Consider the following 21,775-nt stretch of genomic DNA (forward strand, 5'->3'; position numbering starts at 1 on the left):
AATTATCTGTATTTATTATCAGTGTCGGACTGGGACACCTGGGGCCCACCAAAAAACCTTAGACCATGGCCCACTCTCAGTACTATTTTCTGCCTCTCCTCATTCAACCTCTATTCTCTTCTTTTCTTTACATACTATAATCTATTATTACATCTTTTTAGCCTCTTTGTTAAGGAAATAAGGAATTGCCATGAAATAAAACAAATGTTTAGAAGCAGGAGGGCCCACTGACTGGGCCCACTGGGAGTTTTCCTGGTATCCTGGTTGGCCAGTCCAACACTGTTAATTATTAATCAGCCTTATATTGTGACGTTTCTATTCTATGTGTACTGTATATTGTGAGTGGGTCCCTAAGCTCAGTAAGTGACAGCAGCACAGAGCATGTGCAGTGAATCAGCAGAAAAAAAGATGGGGAGCTACTGGGGCATCTTTGGAGACACAGATCTTTACTGCTAAAGGGATGTGGTTGCCTTGGGCTGGTACCAAAGCCCAAAACACAATGTACAATATTTCTAGCCTATTTCTTTAGTTACGCTTTAGTTCTCCTTTAATATCTGTAACTAATAGGGAAGGAGCAGGGAGGGACCTGCCCACAGAGAACCTATTGTGACAGAGGGAGGTTCATTGTCAGCTTAGCACATCTCTCTGACACAGGCTGCTCCTGCCTCGCAGTCCACATTCACGTCTGCTGCCGGTGTGTATGGTAAGGGATCCTGTCATTGGTGGGCATTGTATAAGCAGGAGATGCTGGGGGTTGTCTCTCTTATTTATATAAAGGGTGTTTTGTTTGCACTGGTGGCTGTGAAACTTATCAAAGTCACAATGAATTAGGTAAAAATATTATTATGGTAAAACAAAAATCTACAGATTCCCCATTCATCCTCCCATGAAACGAAGCTGCAAGATGCTTATGTCCAGGACCTGCCAGAATAATACTAGTTGCACGCAGGGGAAATGCTGAGTATGTGCTTATATAATTGCTTGGATGCTAAGTAGCACCAGAATGAATGGATGCTGTCTGTTCCAGCTTGATTCAGGCATTATCGGTTTTACAGGGGGGTGCTGCTCTCTGCATAGGGAAAGCTTGTGTCCTGGTGAATTTTGCATGGCTTGCTGCGTTCAGAATACTGATTTGGAAAAATATAAGGGGGGGGCACTGTTTTGGATACCTGTGCAAGATAGGAGATGGATTACATTTCAGGAGGTACATAAGCTGTGGATTTGCTTGCATAGTGCTTATCGGTTCTGTATTGAAAGCACAGCTTATAGAATGTCTGTTCAGGTGCCACACGATGGAATTTCTACAATAAAAGGGTCTGTATTCCATTTATTTTCCCATAGATACTCAAGTATGTGGCCACAGATTAAGCCTGCCAATCCCGCACTGTGGGGGTCTAAATGCAGTGGATTGGGGTGGAATCTTGTTTTCTCTGTTACATATGCCTCGAGCTACAACTACTTTATGTGACTGTTATGGCCATGTGTTCATATCTATATATATATATAAACTAAGGGAGGCCTGAGTACATTTTAGATAACATAAGGAGACTTTAACTCAAAGACTGACAATTGCTATAATATAGGTGAGGAAATCACTGCAGGTGTGAACACAACACTTTTTTTTTACTGCCATAGGGCTGCCATAGTGCTTCGCTTAGTTAGACCTTTGAAGACGATCTAGGGTGAAAGACGGTGTTCTTTTGAACCTTATCTTAAATGCTGCGACTGCAGTGTAAGGCCTGTAGCTTCTAGTGTCCATCAGAGTAGATGACTTTCTGAGTCCACTTGACTGTTCACCATTGCCTTAAAGGTTAAACAAACCCTTAATTAAAAAAAAACCCTACCCTACATAGACCCCCTCCCCCCAGCCTAGCTGCCCCCCCCCCCAACTGGGCAAATGCCCCTAACTCTTTACTTACGCCTCCGTGCAGATTCTGTCCATTGGAGTTCATGGGTGCCATCTTCAGCCGCTTCTGCAATTCTTGTGAGCTTCGGCGCATGCGCATTTGTCACCAGACTAAAAAATGCTGCAACTGTGCATGCGCCACCCAACCAGTCTCATTCCGAAGATTAACGAAGAGAAGAAAGGGGTAATTAAAGAGTTAGGGACATTTGGGGGGGGGGAGCTAGGCTGGGGGGGGAGGAGGGAGGGGGGGTCAATGTAGGGTAGGGAAGTAGGTTTTTTTTTAAGAGTTTTCCTTTAAGTTAACTTTTAGTTTGTTATACAATGGCTAATTCTAAGCAACTTTTCAAATGGCCTTCATGTCTTCTTTTTATAGTTTTGAATTATTTGCCTTACCTTTCAAACAAGGATTACTGACCCCATCTAAAAAAACAAATGCTCTGTAAGGCTACACATTTATTGTTATTGCTACTTGTTATTATTCATCTTTTGTATTCCTCTCCTATTCATATTCCAGTCTCTATCATATCAATGCATGGTTGCTAGGGTAATTTGGACCCTAACAACCAGATTGCTAAAATTGAGAACCGGAAAGCTGCTGACTGAGTTAAAAGCTAAATAACACAAATAATAAAAAATGAAAACCAAATGAAAATTGTTTAGGAATATCACTCTCGACATCCTACTAAAAGTTGAAAGGTGAAAACCTCTTTAAAGGAGAACTAAAGCTTAACTAAAGAAGTAGCTAGAAATGTTGTACATAATGTTTTGGGCTTTTGTACCAGCCCAAGGCAACCACAGACCTTTAGCAGTAAAGATCTGTGTTTCCAAAGATGCCCCAGTAGCTCCCCATCTTCTTTTCTGCTGATTCACTGCACATGCTCTGTGCTGCTGTCACTTACTGAGCTTAGGGACCCACTCACAATATACAGTACACATAGAATAGAAATGTCACAATATAAGGCTGATTAGTAATTAATACAGATAATTACTACATGGCAGCACAGAAACCAGTGCAATTAGCATCAGAATTTAATAATCAGCCCTGTAGCATCAGCTTATATTACAGACCAACCTCATTTTCTGCTGGATAATTAGTGACGAGCCCTAAGCTTAGCTTCTCAACAGCTGCTCAGAGCCCACTGAGCATGTGAGTGTCACAGACACTTTCCAAGATGGTGACCCCCTGTGACAAGTTTGAAGTCCTGGATCATTGCAGCTATTGAGAAGCTGAAACTTTAGGCTGGTGCAATAAGTTCAGTATATAAAATATGGCATTTTTCTGCCACTTGTATCTATTGGGGCAATGCCGCCTGAGACAAGTTTCTCAACTCGCCTCATTGGCGCAGTGCCACGGACTTGGAGTATTATTGAGTAGCAATTGTGCCTTCCCCCCACTGGTGGATCCTGTGGTACATTCCTGTCTATTGGCAAAAGCTTGTGCCAAAACCTGTTTCCCAGATAACTGAAGTGGCTGCCACCCAGGAAGAGGCTTTAGATTGTTGCAAAGAAAGTCCAGCCGCAGGGCCGGACAAAATTCAAAATGATCTAATAACCTGAGAGGCATAAGAATATGAATAAGATACAATTGCCTACAACAAAGCATATATATATATATATATATATATATATATATATATATATATATATATATATATATATATATATATATATATATATATATATATATATATGCGCATAGAGAAGCAACTCTCATTCTGCACAATCAGTTTTGGCCTCATGCATTATTAACTGTATAATGGAAAATATGTTTAAATTATAAACACTCCTTGCAGATGGAGAGAAATAGACGTTTTTACTAAGGAAATGTAAAAATAGAAGAAAATGGATTATTTTATTATATTTTATTATTATATTTATATATACAGAGAGAGAGAGAGATTGAAGAAATATAATTGGCCACCCTGCCTCTTCTGATAAAAGCTGCACAACTGTGTCTACTAGTGATGGGCGAATAAATTCGGCTGGCGCGAATTCGCAGCAAATTTCTGTGTTTCGCCGCTGGCGAATAAATTCGTGAAATGCCCGTGAAAATTCTACTGCATCAAAAAATGTTGGCTGCCCATTGACTTTAACGCCAGCGTCAAAATTGACGCGGGTGTCAATTTTCAAGTTCCACAAATTTTTCACAAATTTTCGCCTCTTGGGGAAATTCACAAATTTTTGGGCAAAGCGAAATGGGAAAAATTCGCCCATCACTAGTGTCTACTAATGCTGGGGACTCCTAGAGTTCCCACCGCACATACAACAGATGCATCAGACTTGTACCCTGTGAATCGGATGCACAGTTTTGAACATAGTTCGGAAGTGACACAACCTCAGTTCTGAATTTGCTAGATACAACTATATTGTGTCTAACACAAGCACGATTGCATCCGTTTTGACAGAATGGAAACAACTGAGGCGGATGCAACGTGGCAGCCGCAATTAAACTGGTATAATGAAAAAATATGATGAGTAATTATGAGTAAAAAAAAGTTGATTTGCACACTGCACTTGTGTTTATAAATTAACACTTTTCCCCTAAACTTTTAAAAGGCTTATGAGAGTTGCCCATTGTCTTCTCAAGAAGGAGATCTGAATCCGGGTCAGGGTACACATGGCTGCCAGATGCCACCATGAAATTCCCAGATCTCTCACCAAACATACATTAAAATATGCAAACATGTAGGGATGAACTTTAATAATCCAGCAGGCAGGGTCTGCACCAGAAGCAGCAAGAGGAAGTTGTACCTAGAGTTGACAGGCAGAGATCACTTTTGCTCAGTAGGCCTTATTCAAACACTTTACTCCTTTATGACAGCAAACTGAGTAAGCTTGAATGAAGAAATGAGAATGGGTGGCTTTAGTGTAATAATTTGATCGCATCTGCTTCCTGAAAAGATTCTGTGTGGGACCAGTGTGAACAGTCCATCTGGACAGCCACCCCCCACATCACGATTGCTGCCTGTCTCTGATGCTAGTTTTCGCCAGGCGGCAAAGTTTAAAGGGATATTGTCATGGGAAAAAAACTTTTTTTTCGAAATGCATCAGTTAATAGTGCTGCTCAAGCCGAATTCTGCACTGAAATCCATTTCTCAAAAGAGCAAACAGATTTTTTTATATTTAATTTTGAAGTCTGACATGGGGCTAGACATATTGTCAGTTTCCCAGCTGCCCCAAGTAATGTGACTTGTGCTCTTATAAACCTCAGTCACTCTTTACTGCTGTGCTGTAAGTTGGAGTGATATCATCAGCCCATCATCAGAACAATGGGAAGGTAACCAGATAGCAGCTCCCTAACATAAGATAACAGCTGCCTGGTAGATCTAAGAACAGCACTCAATAGTAAAATCCAAGTCCCACTGCGTCACATTCAGTTACATTGAGTAGGAGAAACAACAGCCTGCCAGAAAGCAATTCCATCCTAAAGTGCTGGCTCTTTCTGAAAGCACATGACCAGGCAAAATGACCTGAGATGGCGCCTACACACCAATATTACAACTAAAAAAATACACCTGGTGGTTCAGGAATGGAATTTTATATTGTAGAGTGAATTATTTGCAGCGTAAACAGTGTAAACAGTGCTGACCCTGCATTCCAGGTCCCTCTATGACTGCAGGGTCTTCTGTATAGTAGCTATGCCACTGAGTGGATTAATGGCTATGGACATAGCAGCATCTTACTTCAGAAAGTAAAGCCATCTGATAAACTTCTGCTACATTGTGGCAAGAGTCAGAACCCGAGAACAGGAAGGGACAGACAAATACTACTTTCAATTGCACTTACATTTAGAAATAAACTATTCATCATTTTAAATTATTGGAAAGTCCCTTACCATTTTAAAATTACACATTTTTTTCACCATGCCAAAATAATATGTGGTTGGACATCTCCTCTAAGCATCAAGCTAGGAAAAAATATGGTTCTCATTGTTCATAATGTAGCTATAACCATAGTAAATATGCTATGCAGTTTCCCAATGGCTACAGCCGCAATCCATCCACATGGGAGAGTTTTAGATCTTTGAACATGTATATGTGGGAGCATTGATTTCCCAATGTGCATTGAAAGCAATATACCAGACTGACTGACAGATATTAAACTTCATATCTTTGGCTATAGACACAAAGATACAGTTGTACGAAATTAAGATTTGTACGATTTTCGGATAGTGTGTGGAATGTCCCGGCATTTTTCGAACCATGGTGATCGGTCGTTCAGTTAATCGGACAGGTTAAAAGATTAAAAGACCCCGGCTTTCTCATTCTAGTGATGTGAGGGTCAACAAAAAGACAATCCACATGTGCCGGCACTCGACACGCCCATCTCCAACGCCACAATAGGGGGCCGGGCAGGGACACGCCTATAAATAGTGGCTGCCACTCACACCGCGATTTGCAAACAGTGTGCCGAAGTTGGCTCAAACCCACCTGAACCATGGGTTCTGCCCGCACATGGCTATCCCTGTCATTAAGCCTCTTATTACCCTAAAATATGCCCTTTAAGATTGACAATATATTACAATTCAGATCAAGCCAATAATATCAAGGTACCATGAACTGGTCTTATCGCAAGAAGAAAAAAAAAGATTTGTGTCTGGATTGGATTCATAAGTGTATAACTGGCTTCCTGACCAAAAATATGTATTGGTAAATAAATAAACTTTCTGATATAGAAATGTTTCCAAATAATATATTATTATTATTGTGCTTGTGTATCATCAGAAATCCACATATAATCTCCCCTGCTGATTGATTTACAGCACAGCTAGTGATGGAGCTTTCATGTTTCCATCATCACTTTAAGCTGAAAGAGATTTTGTTGTAGGTAAATCCAAGCTTTCTTGTTACTGTGATTTAGGTGTGGTGTCCCGGCTGGAAAGATGTCGTCCATCAAGCAGCGTCTGGTATACGCAGTGGTCCAGTTCCTGAGAGAGCAGAGTCAGCAGGAAGAGTGCACACCAGATGAGCAAGAAAGCCTGGAAGGTAAATAATTAACACAAGGAATCCATTACTCTTTGTTTGCCATTCCATTAGTACAAGGCATCCATGCTCTCGTTAGGAATTTCCTGGAAGGTTTATACGTAAAAAAAGATCATATTCAGAAATCCATTGATAGGTTAGTTGCCATGAATAGTCTGTGCTAAAAACTTTAATGCTGGCATGCATAGTCAAAAATGATCTGCTCCGGCTCTCTCCTGCTATTGATTCCTACATTTTTCCAATATTTAAAAAAATTACAAAAAATGAGGTGTTAGTAGCACACTTTGGCCAATATATGTAAGCTCACGTGCCACGTCAAGGCCCCTTATTGTACGTAATTCCTACACTTTTTGTGAGCATTATAAGTTTGTAGAGCATTTCAAATCAAGTCTCCCAGCAAACTGTGTGACTGAGTAGTAAGACCATTGTGCACTTACCCTTAGCTCAGAAGCCCCAGCCTACAAACATACACCTGTGAATAATATCCTTCCTACACTATTAGCATTTTAACTTTGTAGTGCATTTAAAATTAAGTTCCCCAGTAAACATGTGACTGAGTAATAAGACCATTGTGCACTTCCCCTTAACACAGGGGCTATCTTCTGAGCTAAGGGTAAGTGCACAATGGTCTTAGTACTCAGTCACACTGGTTGCTGGGAGACTTGATTTTAAATGCACTACAAACTTATAATGCTCACATAGTGTAGGAGTCACGTTCAATGAGGTGCCTTGACGTGGGCTTACATATTTTGACGTGAGCTTACATATTTTGTCCAAAGTGTGGTACTAACACCTCATTTTTTGTTATTATTTTTTAAAGGCCCCTAAATTACTTATCATACCAAGCACAGTGTATCCGCTAATAGTCATTGAGGGATACACCTCCGGAGGGCCCCATTAGGAAAAAAATACTCAAAGATTTGCAGCAATAACAAATATAAAGAGCAGAATACATTCAGTCGCTTTTGCAATAGAGACATGTGTGGCGCTATCTGAGTCACTAGCTGTTAAGCTGGCCATATACACAAAGATCCGATCGTATGAATCGAGGATTCGTACAATATTTGGACTGTGTGTGGAGAATCCCGTAATTTTTCGTCCGGCGGAGATCGGACGTTTGGTCGATCAGACAGGTTAGAAAATTTCTGTCGGCTGCCGGTAATATCTCTACATGTATTGCCTAAAGTACAATTTTCAGGGAGACTGTCACTAGCTTTGTCGGACATAACTATGGTACGATTACTGTCAGGGGCAGAACATCGGCTGATCTGTTCTTACTACTTCTTAATGGTAAGACTTTGATCTTTATGGTTAGTGGCAGGTCGGGAGATGGGAAAGTCCGATCTTACATTGATTTGTACAATCGGATCTTTGCGTCTGTGGCCAGCTTTAGGCAAAAGACCAGCGCAACTTCCTACCACTCGGCTTGCCAGCCCCCGGGTCCGTTTGCACATGTACATTCAGGGGACCTGATGAGTGCTCCTGAAAGTGGGGGTACTATTAGACACCCTGGGAGACCAATTTGTCTTATTACCGGCTGTGACACTCATCACTACACTGTGGCATGCCTTTTGGCGCTAGAATTAGAAAAAAAAGGTCTTTTCCATTCTGCAATCCTTGCTTAAAGAGCATGTAAAGGCAAAACAATAAAATTCCATTTTTACTTTCTTTAATGAAAAAGAAATCTATCTCCAATATACGTTAATTAATAAATGTGTACCGTTTTTATAAGAAACCTGACTGTATGCAGTGAAATTCTCCCTTCATTTACAGCTGTGGATAGGAATTGTCAGATGGTCCCTAACTGCTGAGCAGGGAAACAATCATACTTATGAACAGCAGGGGGAGCCCCCACCTTACTTCCCAGCCATGCAGAACTCAAGCAGCTTTGTTTATGACGATCCCTAAGAAGTCCAGACCCCACTGAGCATGTGCACAGTCTTAGTCTTGCAAAGATGTTTAACAAAGTTACAAGATGGTGACCCCCTGTAGCCGACTTTGAAAGCATAAATCATTTGTTTGATTAGGCTTGTGGTGCAGTAAGTTCATGTTTATATTTAGTATACAAAATACAGCATTTCTAGCCTTATTCTATTTTAGACTTTACATTCCCTTTAAGTTGGCCCTTTGCTGTTGCAGTCCTGCCTAAGCCTTTGTTCCTGTTTGATTCCCTTGTTTTGGACTCTGAGTGTTCCTCTGATTGTTCACCCCCTGCCCTGACTCCTTGCCTGCCATGACCATGATTGTGTTTAACCCTTGTCTGTACCACACTCTGCCATGTTCTTTATGCCAGTCAACAGCGGAAAGTTCCTGGAGCCCAAAAGGGTGTCAGCAATGACTTGTCCTGGCAAGGCTCTCCTGCTCCAGGGTTCAGTTCCCTCAAGCAGTCCCAGGGTTCCTGTTTGACAGGTTGTGACATTAGCAGATACACTCTGACTCACTAGCACAGTCATCTGAACATAATAACAGTCCCAATGTCTGACATAAGAAGGCATAAATAACTACACAGTTCAGTTTCAGGCACTATGTCCCTTCCCAAGAGCTCTTTCGCCCAGGTAGCCCTAAGGCAGGTTCTCCCACATAGCAGTTACATGCACAATATCCATCCACAGGGGCCACGCACTTGTACCTTTATCAATATCCTCCCCTTGGTGGGTCACTCGCTGGGTGGTCACATGGCTTTGCACACTGGTGTTCACAAGCAGTTGTGCAGTGCAGACACTCTCTACACTGGCATCAATCACCTCCTGGATAGCTAGCAGCCTGGCAGGGAACAAAATTGGGAACTCTCTGTACATCTGCAGCACCAGGCCTCACCTCCTGGGTTACCAGAAAACTCTCTCTTCTCCTGGACACTTTTTCCCTCCTTGGCTAGGAGTTGCGGTCACTGATGGCTCACGCTGTAGACTGATGGCAAACCCAGGCCCATGGGTGAAACTTTTAATCTAGGGATTAAGTCCCAGTGGCACCTGAGTGGTGCAAGGATTACCCCAATGCCAAGTGCTGCTGTTTTAAGACAGCTATACTTGCAGATTACTCCTAAAATGACCCACGAAGAATGTCAGTGAAATGAGTGGCAATGCTGGTAAAACAAAATGCTGTTTTCTTTTCCTGTGTAACATTAATGCTTCACTTGTTTTAGTTGCAGTGCAATGCCTGGAGACTGTTTTTAAGCTCTGCCCAGGGGATCAACATCTTGCAGTGCCGCAAACATTGGAAGATATTTTCTCACAAGCAGTTAAGGTAATACTTCATTGTACTACACTTTACAGAGCGCAGGTAAGGCCTCATCTACAATATGCCATGCAGTTTTGGTCTCCAGCGCTCAAAAGGGATATTACTGAATTATAGAAAGTCCAAATAAGAGTAACTAAGATGGTTAAACGGTGTGTAAGTCTGAGTTATGAAGAAAGTCTCAGAAAGGAGGGGATGCATCGCTAGTGCAGAGTGTGCTATGACATCCTCTACTCTAGAAGAGCTGAGTTTCTATTTTAAAAATGGCTCTCAAAGTTACCAGAGGTGGCTTTTACTATTACTGGCCACTTACTGGCACCTAAGGCATGGTCACCTCATTGGCCCTGGTGCTGCTTGGTTCACAATTGCTACCAGCCAGGAGCTGAGTGCTTGGTTACTGAGCACATCTGGAAGCTAAAGCTTTATTGGCCAGTGTCCACCTAGTGGGCTTTTTTTTCAAGATTTTTATTGCTGCATTTATATACATGACAGTGCAAGGTCAGCTGCAAATTGTAGTCTACAATAAATCAATTACAAAATAGTAGAAAAACATTTTTAACAATATTACAGATGACTCTTGAGCTTTATTGTTAAGAAATATATCATTATAATACATGTTATAATATTATATAAGATATTATATATGGGTAGATATGAAGGCTTCTTTGGTTTTCCATGGTTCCCAGATTTCGATATTTTTCTGGATCTGTAACTACCATTGTTTCCATCGCTGCCCTGAAGTCTAATTGTTCATGGAATTGCTGCATGCTAGGTGTTTCAGGTTTTTTCCAGAACTTTTCCATAAGAGTAATCGATGTATTAAAGATATGAAAAAGAAGTATATTGGATTCCCTTGGGATTTTACTAGGGTAGATCTGTATTAATGCTACCTGTGGTTGCATGGGCAGGTCATGTTGAAGTAGGGTCTGTATCAAGCTGAAGATATTGGACCAAAAGGGTGTCACCGATGGGCAGTGCCACCACATATTGAGCATTGTACCCTGATGTCCACACTGTCTCCAGCATTGGGTTGGATAGTTTGGTGTAACTGAGGCTATTCTCAAAGGAGTTAGATGCCATCTGCAGATTAGTCTGATGTGGGTTTCAATGTGATTGGTGCAGTATGTTCCCCCTCTTGCTGCATATTCCACAGAGTTGGAAACACTAGTCTCCTACTTAACCTGTGTTTTTTCATATTATACTTATTAGTCCGATGCTCGATCAAGATACAGTATCGCACTAAAAGCTCAATGAAAATGCTCCTATTGAAGGAAGCACCAATGAACCCTTGTCTAACTCACCTCCCACTTACTACCTTTTCCAATTACAATCTATGCTACTAAATATTATTGCACCACTCACATACTCCAGATAAGCTTCTGCACTGCTGGGAATAGCTGGAGTCTCTTATTCTGGGCTACTTTCACCTCTTTCATTGTAGTCACACTCCCATTAAGCTCCTGTGAATATTGTGAATAAGGCCCTCTATCCTACAGCAAATCTTGTTGGATGGAGATTTGCAGTGTTGAGCTCCAGGCCCTTCGACCCGTCCGCCAACTTCAGGACATCAGGGCCCCTCTTGGCAGCTGCCCGCTACCCTCCTCCATCCACCAACGTGTGAGGGGCAGTAGAGATCAGGGACTGCCAGGCAGATGGGAGCGGATCTGGACCACTGGTGCCCACTAGAGTCGGGGCCCACCGGGTTTTTTCCCATTAGCCCAGTCCAACCATAAAGATTTGTAAACAATGCAAGATGATCAAGCTCAGTTTGTGCATATTTTGTAAAATGCTCATTGCTGCTGCTGCAAGATGTTTTTTTAATAACAAAAAGTGTTAAAGGTGAAAGCTGGCCTCAAGAAAAAAAATTAAGTACTAGACATTCTTGGAGAATCATTGCTCTGTGGTTGGGTTGGGATAAATATAGTTTAATCTTTGTGTAATGATTTGAAGAAGCTTCTTCTGATGTGTGTGAGTTGCATGACCTTAGCTCTACGTTGTGCTGCATGCATTGCCTTTGGGAAGGAGTTACTGGCACATAACAACACTCATTACATTTTGTTCTTTCAGTGTTGGTATAATGAATGGTTACTGCAGCTTCAGGTACTGCATTTCTTTATATTAATTTAACCATTAAATAGGAAGATGGAACAGAATACAAAGTACATAAATATAATCAGGCCCAGACTGGGAGTCAAAGTAGGCCTTGGCATTTCAACTACACAGAGGCCCACAGACTGAATAAATAATTCCAACAGCCTCTCTGTCACATGCCAGAATCCACAGTTTGTCAGCCCAGGCATGAATATAATGCTCTTGTGCTACTCACCACATCCAAGAGTCACTCCATATTTAGCAAAACTGTCTGTATACAGACCCCTCTGGCTTGTCGGCCCCCTGCGCTGTTACAATGTTAAGTCCCTTTTGCTTTAAATTTGCCAGTAGGTGTTCATTTTAACCATTTCCATTTTATAGGAAATAACATCTAACAAGATCTCTCCATCATCACCATCAGCTGCAGAAAAGGCTGAACAACTAAAGGATGAAGGTAAGAGCTATTCTCTCTCTCAGAAAGGTGTATTGACCCTTTATAGCAGGGGCCCCAGACTATTTTACCTGTGAGCTACATTTAAATGTAAGAAAAGAGTTAAGGAGCAACACAGGCATCACAAAAGTCCCAGGGGATGCCTAGTAAAGTCTGCGATTGGCGATTTGGTAGCCTTTACATGGCCTGGCATCCTACAGGAGGTTCTGCTTCGCAATACACATGGTTTTTATGCAACCAAAACTTTCCTTCAAACCAGGGATTCAAAAATAAGCTACTGCTTTGAGTCCACTGGGAACAACATCCAAGGGGTTGGAGAGCAACATGTTGCTTGTGAGTCACTAGTTGGGGATCACTGCATTATAGGGTTACCAGATCACTTTACAATTCAGGGACATGGCTAGAAAACACAGCTAGAAGGGCTGCACAAGCCCTGTAACATGCATTTATTAGATTACCCTACTTTAAGAGCTATGGTTACTGATTCTTGTTGGTGTGTACTGATATTATTGTGTATGTTATTATCCTGAAGTAGAACTCAGAGGCGCTAAAGTATAAAGTCTACTGCCCCAGGGAGACCAATATTTGTGCAGGTGTCTGTTTATATAGGGCCACATTCATTTTATATGTAGATTAGTGATGTGCGTGTTGGGATTTTGGTGAACTTCACCCACCCGATACTGACTTCCGGGTCCCTTTTATAGACCCACACCGTGCCGCTGATGATGTCACAAAAGGGACGGGATGAGCAGGCGCGCATCTATAAAAGTTAAACCCAGAAGTCAGAAGCTGGCATTTGTAAGGTCGGGTAGAGCAGTCAGAAGAGCTCAACCCACACCTGCCCGCGACCTGGAAAGGGGGTTCCAAGGTTGGCCCGAACCCGCCCGTTATGGGGCCGGCCCGCACATCACTACCGTAGATGGAGGGGTGACGGTGTCTGACGAGGGACAGTCTGAGATTGTGTGCAGCTTTCGAGGATAGTTGTTTTGGGAGGGGGGAAATACAAATTATAGCATTTGTTTATTTTGTGCAGCCATCAGCAATACTTTACTGTCACTAGTCAGAATCCAGCACTTAATGGTGATTTCCATTCACTCTGAATTGTAGGCAATTTCTAGCACTATGTCCCCTCCCTTGGAGTGAGTAAACCCAGTCTAACCCATATTATACATGTTCAATATTTCATGTCATTCAGGTAATGCTTTCATGAAGGAGCAGAACTATGACGCGGCTGTAGATTGCTACTCACAGGCTATAGAACTGGATCCCAGCAATGCAGTGTATTACTGTAACAGGTATGTACAACTGTCGCACATAACGTATGCTGATGATATGATAGTATTCCCTACTGAAAGAAGAACTTGCAATAGTGAGTTGATAGTTAATGGGAAAATGGAGTTCCCATATGAGACGTGATTGATGGGGATGTGATCAAACAGTAAATGAATAATATAGGCTTACACAACTGTTATTGATACAAATTATCTGTATCTCTCAATGTTCAGTTTTACAACTAAAAGCCAGTGACTTAAATGGGGTTGTTCACCTTAAAATGAACTTTTAGTATGATGTAGAGAGATATTTTGCAATTGGTTTAAATTTTTTATTATTTGTGGATTTTGAGTTATTTAGCTTTTTATTCAGCAGCTCTCCAGTTTGCAGTTTCAGCAATCTGATTGTTGGGGTCCAAATGACCCTAGCAACCATGCACTGATTAGAATAAGAATTTGGACTATAAATAGGAGAGAAAGATGAGTGATAAATAGTTGCAATAAAAAAAAAAAATAGCTTTACAGAGCATTTGTTTTTTTAGACGGGGTCAGTGACCCCCATTTCAAAGCCGGAAAGAGTGAGAAGCAGAAGGCATATAACTCAAAAACTATAAAAAATGAAGGACAACTGAAAAGTTGCTTAGAAATAGTCATTCTATAACATACTAAAAAGTTAATTTAAAGGTGAACCACCCTTTTAAATGACCATCTGAATTCTCTCTTTTTTGCAGAGCAGCAGCCCAGAGCCAGAGAGGAAAGCACAGTGAATCAGTAAGAGACTGCGAGAAAGCCATATCCATTGATGCCAAGTACAGCAAAGCCTATGGAAGGATGGGGTATGAGGGTAGCTGGGAGATTGCACTTACATACAGTATATATGACTGGGAGTATCACAGGAATGCACCTCTAATATCTTTATTATCAATATCATATAGGCGTGCATTGGTGGCCATGTCTAGGTACAAAGAAGCTATTGAAAGCTACCAGAAAGCCCTGGATCTAGATCCTCAAAATGAATCCTATAGAATGAATTTGAAACTAGCGGAACAGAAGCTGAGGCAGATCCCAAGCCCTGTAAGTCTCTCTCTCTGCTGTGAATAAGGGGAAATGTTATTCATAGTAAATATTATAACAACCCTTTTCTGCTTTATTTTTTTGTAGATAAGCACTGAATGGGGCTTTGATATGGCCAGCCTGATGAACAACCCTGCTTTTGTAAGCATGGTAAGATACTTTTATAGGCAAGTAAAATCTGGACGTAGCAGACCCAAGTCGTAAGACATAATAGGCGCCAACTTCAAATGTACAAGATCCACATGCTCCATTGACATCAGGGGGTTCTACACAAACATAGGGCTTATTTGGGAGGGTATGTTTGGTGCCATCGCACAGCTATATAGTACCCAAAAAAAGGGGTTGTAAAAAAATAAAATCCCATTTTTACTTTCTTTAATGAAAAACAAATCTATATCCAATATACTTTAATTAAAAAATGTCTACCATTTTTATAAGAAACCTAACTGTATGCAGTTAAAATATACCCTTCATTTACTTGCTCTGACTGCTGAGGATAGGAAACTTCCGACGGTCCCTAACTGCTCTGCAATAAAAGGATCGTACTGTCAAACTGCAGGGGGGGAGGGACTTCCGAGAACTCGTGCAGCTTTGTTTGTTTCCCATTAGAACAGGTAGAGATTCATATCTGCAGCAGTCAGAGCAAGTAAATAGAGGGGGAATTCCACTGCATACAGTCAGATTTCTTATAAAAACTGTACAGATTCTTGAATTGAAGTATATAGTAGATAGATTTCTTTTTCAGTTAATAAAGTAAAAATTGGATTTTATTTTTGCCTTTACATCCTCTTTAATGTTTCCAACTCCAGCTGCAGGGACAAAGATCATGGAGCCAGATTTAAACAGATACACCGGGATTCTATTTGGAGGATTATTTTGCTGCAGCCACTGGTTCTGCAGAGTTGGAGAAAGTTTGTATTAAACAATACAAAAACTATAAAATCACAGGACCCAGTGCAGTCTGCATATTCTGATATTATTTGACTTGTGCTGTTTTGATAATTTATGACGATCCCTAAGCTTTACTTCCCAAATGAAGCCCAGACCACACTAAGCATGTTCATGGTCTTGGTCTTGCAAAGATGTATAACAAAGTTAGAAGATGGTGACCCCCTGTGGCCAACTTTGAAAGCATAAATTATTTGTTTGATTAGGCTTCTGGTGCAGTAAGTTCATGTTTATATTTAATTTACAAAATACAGCATTTCTAGCCTTATTCTATTTTAGACTTTAGTTTCCCTTTAATGGAATTAAGTGGAGCTATGATGGACATGGATGTAGAAATATTCCTAGATAATACAGGTATGGGACCTGTTATCCAGAATGCTTGGGACCTGGGGTTTTCTGGATAACGGAACTTTGTGTATTTCACAAATTAAGTCTACTAGAAAATCATGTAAACATTAAATAAACCCAATAGGCTGGTTTTGTTTCTAATAAGGATTAATTATATCTTAGTTGGTATCAAATACAAGCTACTGTTTTATTATTACAGAGAAAAAGGACATAATTTTTAAAAATGTGGAATATTTGGATAAAATGGAGTCAATGGGAGATGGCTTTTCTGTAATTCAGAACTTTCTGGATAACGGGTTTCGAGATAACGCATCCCATACCTGTAGTTCTATGAAGCAATAACGGCCTGTTAATTAACAAATTCAGGTCTCAGCCTGAAATATACAGATTTGGTTTCCTGGACACAAAGAAAAATGTAAAAATGTAGAGAAAACCAAGAGAATCAACGGCTATGACCACACTAGGGAATATAGATCTCACTTGTAAAGATAGGTTGGTCCGTATAAGGAGAAAAATGCTATAAACTGTATTCTGTATTCACCAACAAATCCTAGTTCTGGAGGTATGTAGAAGACAGTGAGAACTGAAAAGCTGTGAAATAAAAGTCTGCTCATAGAAATGGAATATACAGTCTGATGCAAAATAATATAGAGTAATTTAAATTCCTTCCAGGCAGCCAGCTTGATGCGGGATCCCCAAGTGCAACAGCTGTGAGTAAATGTATGGTACTAACAACCTTACGTAATTGCACAAGTGGGTTATAACTTTATATATACCTGACCTATAATGCTTTGATTAATAATAACTAAACCATGCCATGCCTGAATTACCACAAACACATCAGAGAGCTGCAGCCTGGGGCAGATAATGTTATAACTGCAGGGGAATCAGTACAGTAGATCCAGGCTTTAATAGTCACAGTAAAAGCCCATATTATCTTAGGGGTTTGGCTTCTCACTTAAAACACATAAGAGCAGTGTTTACAGTATAGCAAGACAAAAGTTGAGCTGTGTGAACTTATAGGACCAAATTTCTGTTAAAAATTTAAATTTGTCTCTTTTACTGTTAAATATGGCACCTTGAATCATGGCTTAAAGGGATACTGTCATGGGAAAAAAAGTTTTTTTCTCAAAATAAATCAGTTAATAGTGCTGCTCCAGCAGAATTCTGCACTAAATCCGTTTCTCAAAAGAGCAAACAGATTTTTTCTATTTAATTTTGAAATCTGACATGGGGCTAGACATATTGTAAGTTTCCCAGCTGCCCCCAATCATGTGACTTGTGCTCTGATAAACTTTAGTCACTCTTTACTGCTGTACTGCAAGTTGGAGTAATATCAATCCCCTCCCCCCCCAGCAGCCTAACAACAGAACAATGGGAAGGTAACCAGATAGCAGCTCCCTAACACAAGATAACAGCTGCCTGGTAGATCTAAGAACAGCACTCAATAGTAAAATCCAGGTCCCACTGCCAGTGTCTGACTGGGACACCAGGGGCCCACTCTGAGTACTATTTGTCTTCTTCTCTTTACTCTCACCTCTATTCTCCTAGCCTCTTTTCTTTGTATACTATAATCTTTTATTCCATCTATTTAGCCTCTTTGTTCTCATAGAAATAAGGAATGACCATGAAATAGGCCAAATGTTTAGCAACATGAGGGACCACTGACACCTGGGCACCTGACACCGGGAGTTTTCCTGGTATCCCTGTGGGCCAGTCTGACACTGCCCACTGCGACACATTCAGTTACATTGAGTAGGAGAAACAACAGCCTGCCAGAAAGCAGTTCCATCCTAAAGTGCTGGCTCTTTCTGAAAGCACATGACCAGGCAAAATGACCTGAGATGGTGCCTACACACTAATTTTACAACTATAACAAATATCACTGTATTGTTTTGTAGGGTAGGCACTCAAAGAACAGTCCTCCAGGACTCCAGCCTATGATTAAGTGTTGTGAGAACACAAAACGCGTAAGGCTGTGATCCACGCTTGTACCTGTTTTTTAACTACTACTGCCTGGAGGACTGCTCTTTAAATGCCTACCCTACAAAACAATACAGTGATGTCCTCATTCACACCGTGAGTCTCTCTTAAGAAATGTCAATATGATGAAACAAAAAAAAAAACTTGCTGATTCAGGAATGAAATTTTATATTGTAGAGTGAATTATTTGCAGTGTAAACAGTGTAATTTAGAAATAAAAGCTACATCATAAAAATCATGACATGCACCATGCAACATGCACACAGAAAGCTCCAGTATGGATTCTGTATACAATCTAACTCTCTGTTGGCTCCTTATTGCTTCCTTACTCATCTCAGCACAAAGTAAAAAAGAACCATTTCTGCCCTCCAGATTTAAATGTAACCTAAGACTACAATGTGGTTTGCACATTCAGATTGTACAGCATTGTATCAATAGCAACAAATAGCTTCCAGGCAGCCAGAATTCCACGTGTGGCTACTATGGATTTAATCTATTCTGAAAGGGTAAAAGAGTTGTGAGTAATAATATAGACCATAACTGGGTATTTATGCATTTCAGGATGTCGGGTATGATGTCCAATGCAGCAGTCGGCCCAGCTGCCGGCGTCGGCGGATTAACAGACCTCTCAAGTCTAATCCAAGCGTAAGTGCTTATTTTATATGCTAGATGATAGCACGTGTATTGCAAATCTCAAGGTGTGAGAAATCAGAAGTTACCTGTTTCCTGCCCTAACAATCTCATTGTTTGCACCCTTGATTGTTAGCCGCTAAAATATTAATTCTGCATGAAAAGAAATACTAGGGTTATGGGCCACATAGATGGGATAAAAATAAGAATAGTATGAAGTCATGTGTAGCCATAGTAATAATTGTAGTTGTATCTCTTAATTTGTGGCAATAATCTATAAAAATGGTCCCCAACCAGTAGCTCGTGAGTAACATGTTGCTCACCAACCTCCTGGATGTTGCTCCCAGTCGCCTCAAAGCAGGGGCTTATTTGAATTCCTGGTTTGGAGATAAAAAGATAAAATCCAGGTGTACTGCCAAACAGTCTCCTATAGGCTGACAGTCCACATAGGGGCTACCAAATAGCCAATTACAGCCCTTATTTGGAACCCCAGAGACTTTTTCGTGCTTGTGTTGCTCCCTAACTCTTTTTACATCTTAATGTTGCTCATGGGAAAAAAAAGGTTGGGGATCCCTGATCTATAGGAATACTCAGAAGCCATAAAGCTGTTGCCATTGTCTGGATTATAACACGGTGGTGTTTTTTTATTAGTGGGCAGCAGTTTGCTCAGCAGATCCAGCAGCAGAATCCAGATCTAATACAGCAATTGAGGAATCACGTTCGAAGCAGGTCATTTAGCGGCACAACGGAGGAGCGCTCTTGAGGCAAAGCAGGCACGTCATTTATTTCCCCACATTTGAGTATTTGGCTGATTTCTGTGGTACAGGTATGGGACCCGTTATCCGGAAACCCATTACCCAGAAGGCTACAAATTACGAAAAGGGCATCTCCCATAGACTCCATTTTATCCAAAAAAATTTCTATGTAATAATAAAACAGTACTTTGTACTTGGTCCAAACTAAGATATAATTAATCCTTATTGGAGGCAGAACCAGATTATTTGGTTTATTTAATGTTTAAAAGATTTTCTACTATACTAAATTAAAGGTATGAAGATCCAAATTACAGAAAGTTATCCAGAAAGCCCCAGGTCCTGAGCATTCAGGATAACAGATCCCATACCTGTACTTGCCATGACTGAGGCTAGAAATGCATAAGCAGTGAACATCTGCGCCTTCAAATGATGCCACGAGTCGATCCCGACTGCTGTTATTTACCTGGGGACGGTTAACAACATGCTGTATATAATATATAATGTACAATTTATGACATGGTAATTAATGGTAATTTATTCACATTCCGTGGTCCACAGATACCACAGCATTCTGACTCTTGTTTAATAATTAAATAATCAGCTTCTGAGCCAGATTTACATTTTTCCTACTGTTTTGGTGATTTCCAACCTTTACAGGGGTTGTTTACCTTTGAGATAACTTTTAGTATGATGTAGAGCAGGGGTCCCCAACCGCCGGGACGCGGACACTCCCACACTGGGCCGCCGAGCCCAATGCGCAAAAATGCAGCACGCCGAATTGGACGCCGGCACGTCCCCCACTTTCACATCATTCAGTACAGTAAATAGAAACAGACTTTGCTCAGTGAGATAAAATTGCATTACACATTGCTGGAGTATCTGAATGCCGTCAGCTGCAAGATCAGCAAATCAAATTACGTAGATGTGTTGGAATCACTTGAACCTCATGTTGCATTGCAGGTAGTCACGTCAGCTGAAGAGAAGAGAAAGCCAGCGCTGCTCATGTGTGAGGAGAATGGGACTTACGGTGAGGAGGCTGCAGACTACATTCCATGAATAATGTTTCATTGTCACACACATTCAATACACAGAGACTCAGGAACATCCGTGAATGAGGAGAACTCCTTGTGTGAAAGAATAGAGCCAACCGGGCTTATACCAACTAAAAAGATCAAATTAGCCATTTACACTGATGTCTGAAAGCTCCAAGTGTGGTTCCTGGAAAGGGATGAAGTACTGGAAACTGAAACCATCACTCCTTGTATATCCTGCACTTGCTCCCAAACCTCTCAATATACACATTTCTACTTGTTTTGAAGACCAAAATTGTGCAGTTTATTCTAATATTAAGCTCACTGTGCCGTTTATTTTTATAAGAATGTATCAGACTAGTTGTGGCTGTTCTACAGATTTAGGGTAAGGACACGCTGCCTATCGACAGTAGATGTTTCCTTGCTCAAGACTCATGTGATGGTTTTTACCCAATTGCAATTCAGTGTAATGGGAGGCAATTTCAGTTGCATTGTGGAGTTTTGGCCAAGGAACAAAAAAAAAAACTCCAAAGCCGAAAAAGTGTGCAAAAGTACCATTTAATCAGAACGCAGAGGGAAAATCTCATGTTAGACACTCATGAATACACAGTTCCAAACGATGGGAAGATTTTGTAAATATATTGCAAATCATAGGAACTTAATATTCAGTACTGAAAAGAGATGGAATGATACAAGCTGTTAAATCTGTATTGCTTCATAACTAACTAATAAAAACAGCGCTGAACGAATCACAGCCCTTCAGCCTTTTTTTGAATGAACAACCCATTATCATTAAAGGATAAGTAAACCTGTAAAATTGATGAGGAGGCTATTCTAAGCACTTTTGCAATGTACATTCATTATTTCTGATCAGTCTGACCACCAAGTAGTCAAGGGAGTTGTCAGGAGAAAGAAAGAGGCAGCTCTGATGTTCTTCTGGTTAGGAAAAAAAATTAAAAAAAACCTCACATCTTTCCTAAGCAGAGGAACATCAAAGCAGCTTCTTTCTTTCTCCTGACAACTTCCTTGACTACTTGGTGGTCAGAAAATGACCAGCAGGTGGCGCTGTTG

General features: G+C 40.8%; 1 protein-coding gene across 3 annotated transcripts; it reads left to right on the forward strand.

The window, feature by feature from the left end:
- The first annotated feature begins 604 nt into the window (after window positions 1-604).
- On the forward strand, window positions 605-21,490 carry sgtb.S (small glutamine rich tetratricopeptide repeat co-chaperone beta S homeolog). Of its 3 annotated transcripts, none has more exons than XM_041580543.1 (12): window positions 605-703; window positions 6,767-6,891; window positions 10,031-10,131; window positions 12,595-12,667; window positions 13,860-13,959; window positions 14,667-14,771; window positions 14,871-15,009; window positions 15,097-15,159; window positions 16,978-17,015; window positions 18,850-18,933; window positions 19,570-19,691; window positions 20,634-21,488. In XM_041580543.1, the coding sequence occupies exons 2-11, from the start codon at window positions 6,789-6,791 to the stop codon at window positions 19,679-19,681; spliced, it is 918 nt and encodes a 305-aa protein (XP_041436477.1). In that variant the 5' UTR covers window positions 605-703; window positions 6,767-6,788; the 3' UTR covers window positions 19,682-19,691; window positions 20,634-21,488. The 3 variants fall into 3 exon arrangements, with proteins under 3 accessions (XP_041436477.1, XP_041436476.1, XP_018099966.1); XM_018244477.2 differs by having other exon boundaries at window positions 633-694; XM_041580542.1 differs by lacking the exon at window positions 19,570-19,691 and having other exon boundaries at window positions 626-703; window positions 20,634-21,490.
- The last annotated feature ends 285 nt before the right edge of the window (window positions 21,491-21,775 follow it).

This window comes from Xenopus laevis, chromosome 1S (genome assembly GCF_017654675.1).
Source record: "Xenopus laevis strain J_2021 chromosome 1S, Xenopus_laevis_v10.1, whole genome shotgun sequence".
Lineage (NCBI taxonomy): Eukaryota > Metazoa > Chordata > Amphibia > Anura > Pipidae > Xenopus > Xenopus laevis.

Bases quoted from the DNA above. Each gene is read 5' to 3' on its own strand.
- sgtb.S (XM_041580543.1), top strand. From the start codon at position 6,789: ATGTCGTCCATCAAGCAGCGTCTGGTATACGCAGTGGTCCAGTTCCTG. The intron at 17,016-18,849 runs GTGAGTAAATGT...TATGCATTTCAG, and splicing joins GATCCCCAAGTGCAACAGCT to GATGTCGGGTATGATGTCCA. The intron at 18,934-19,569 runs GTAAGTGCTTAT...TTTTTTTATTAG, and splicing joins CTCTCAAGTCTAATCCAAGC to TGGGCAGCAGTTTGCTCAGC.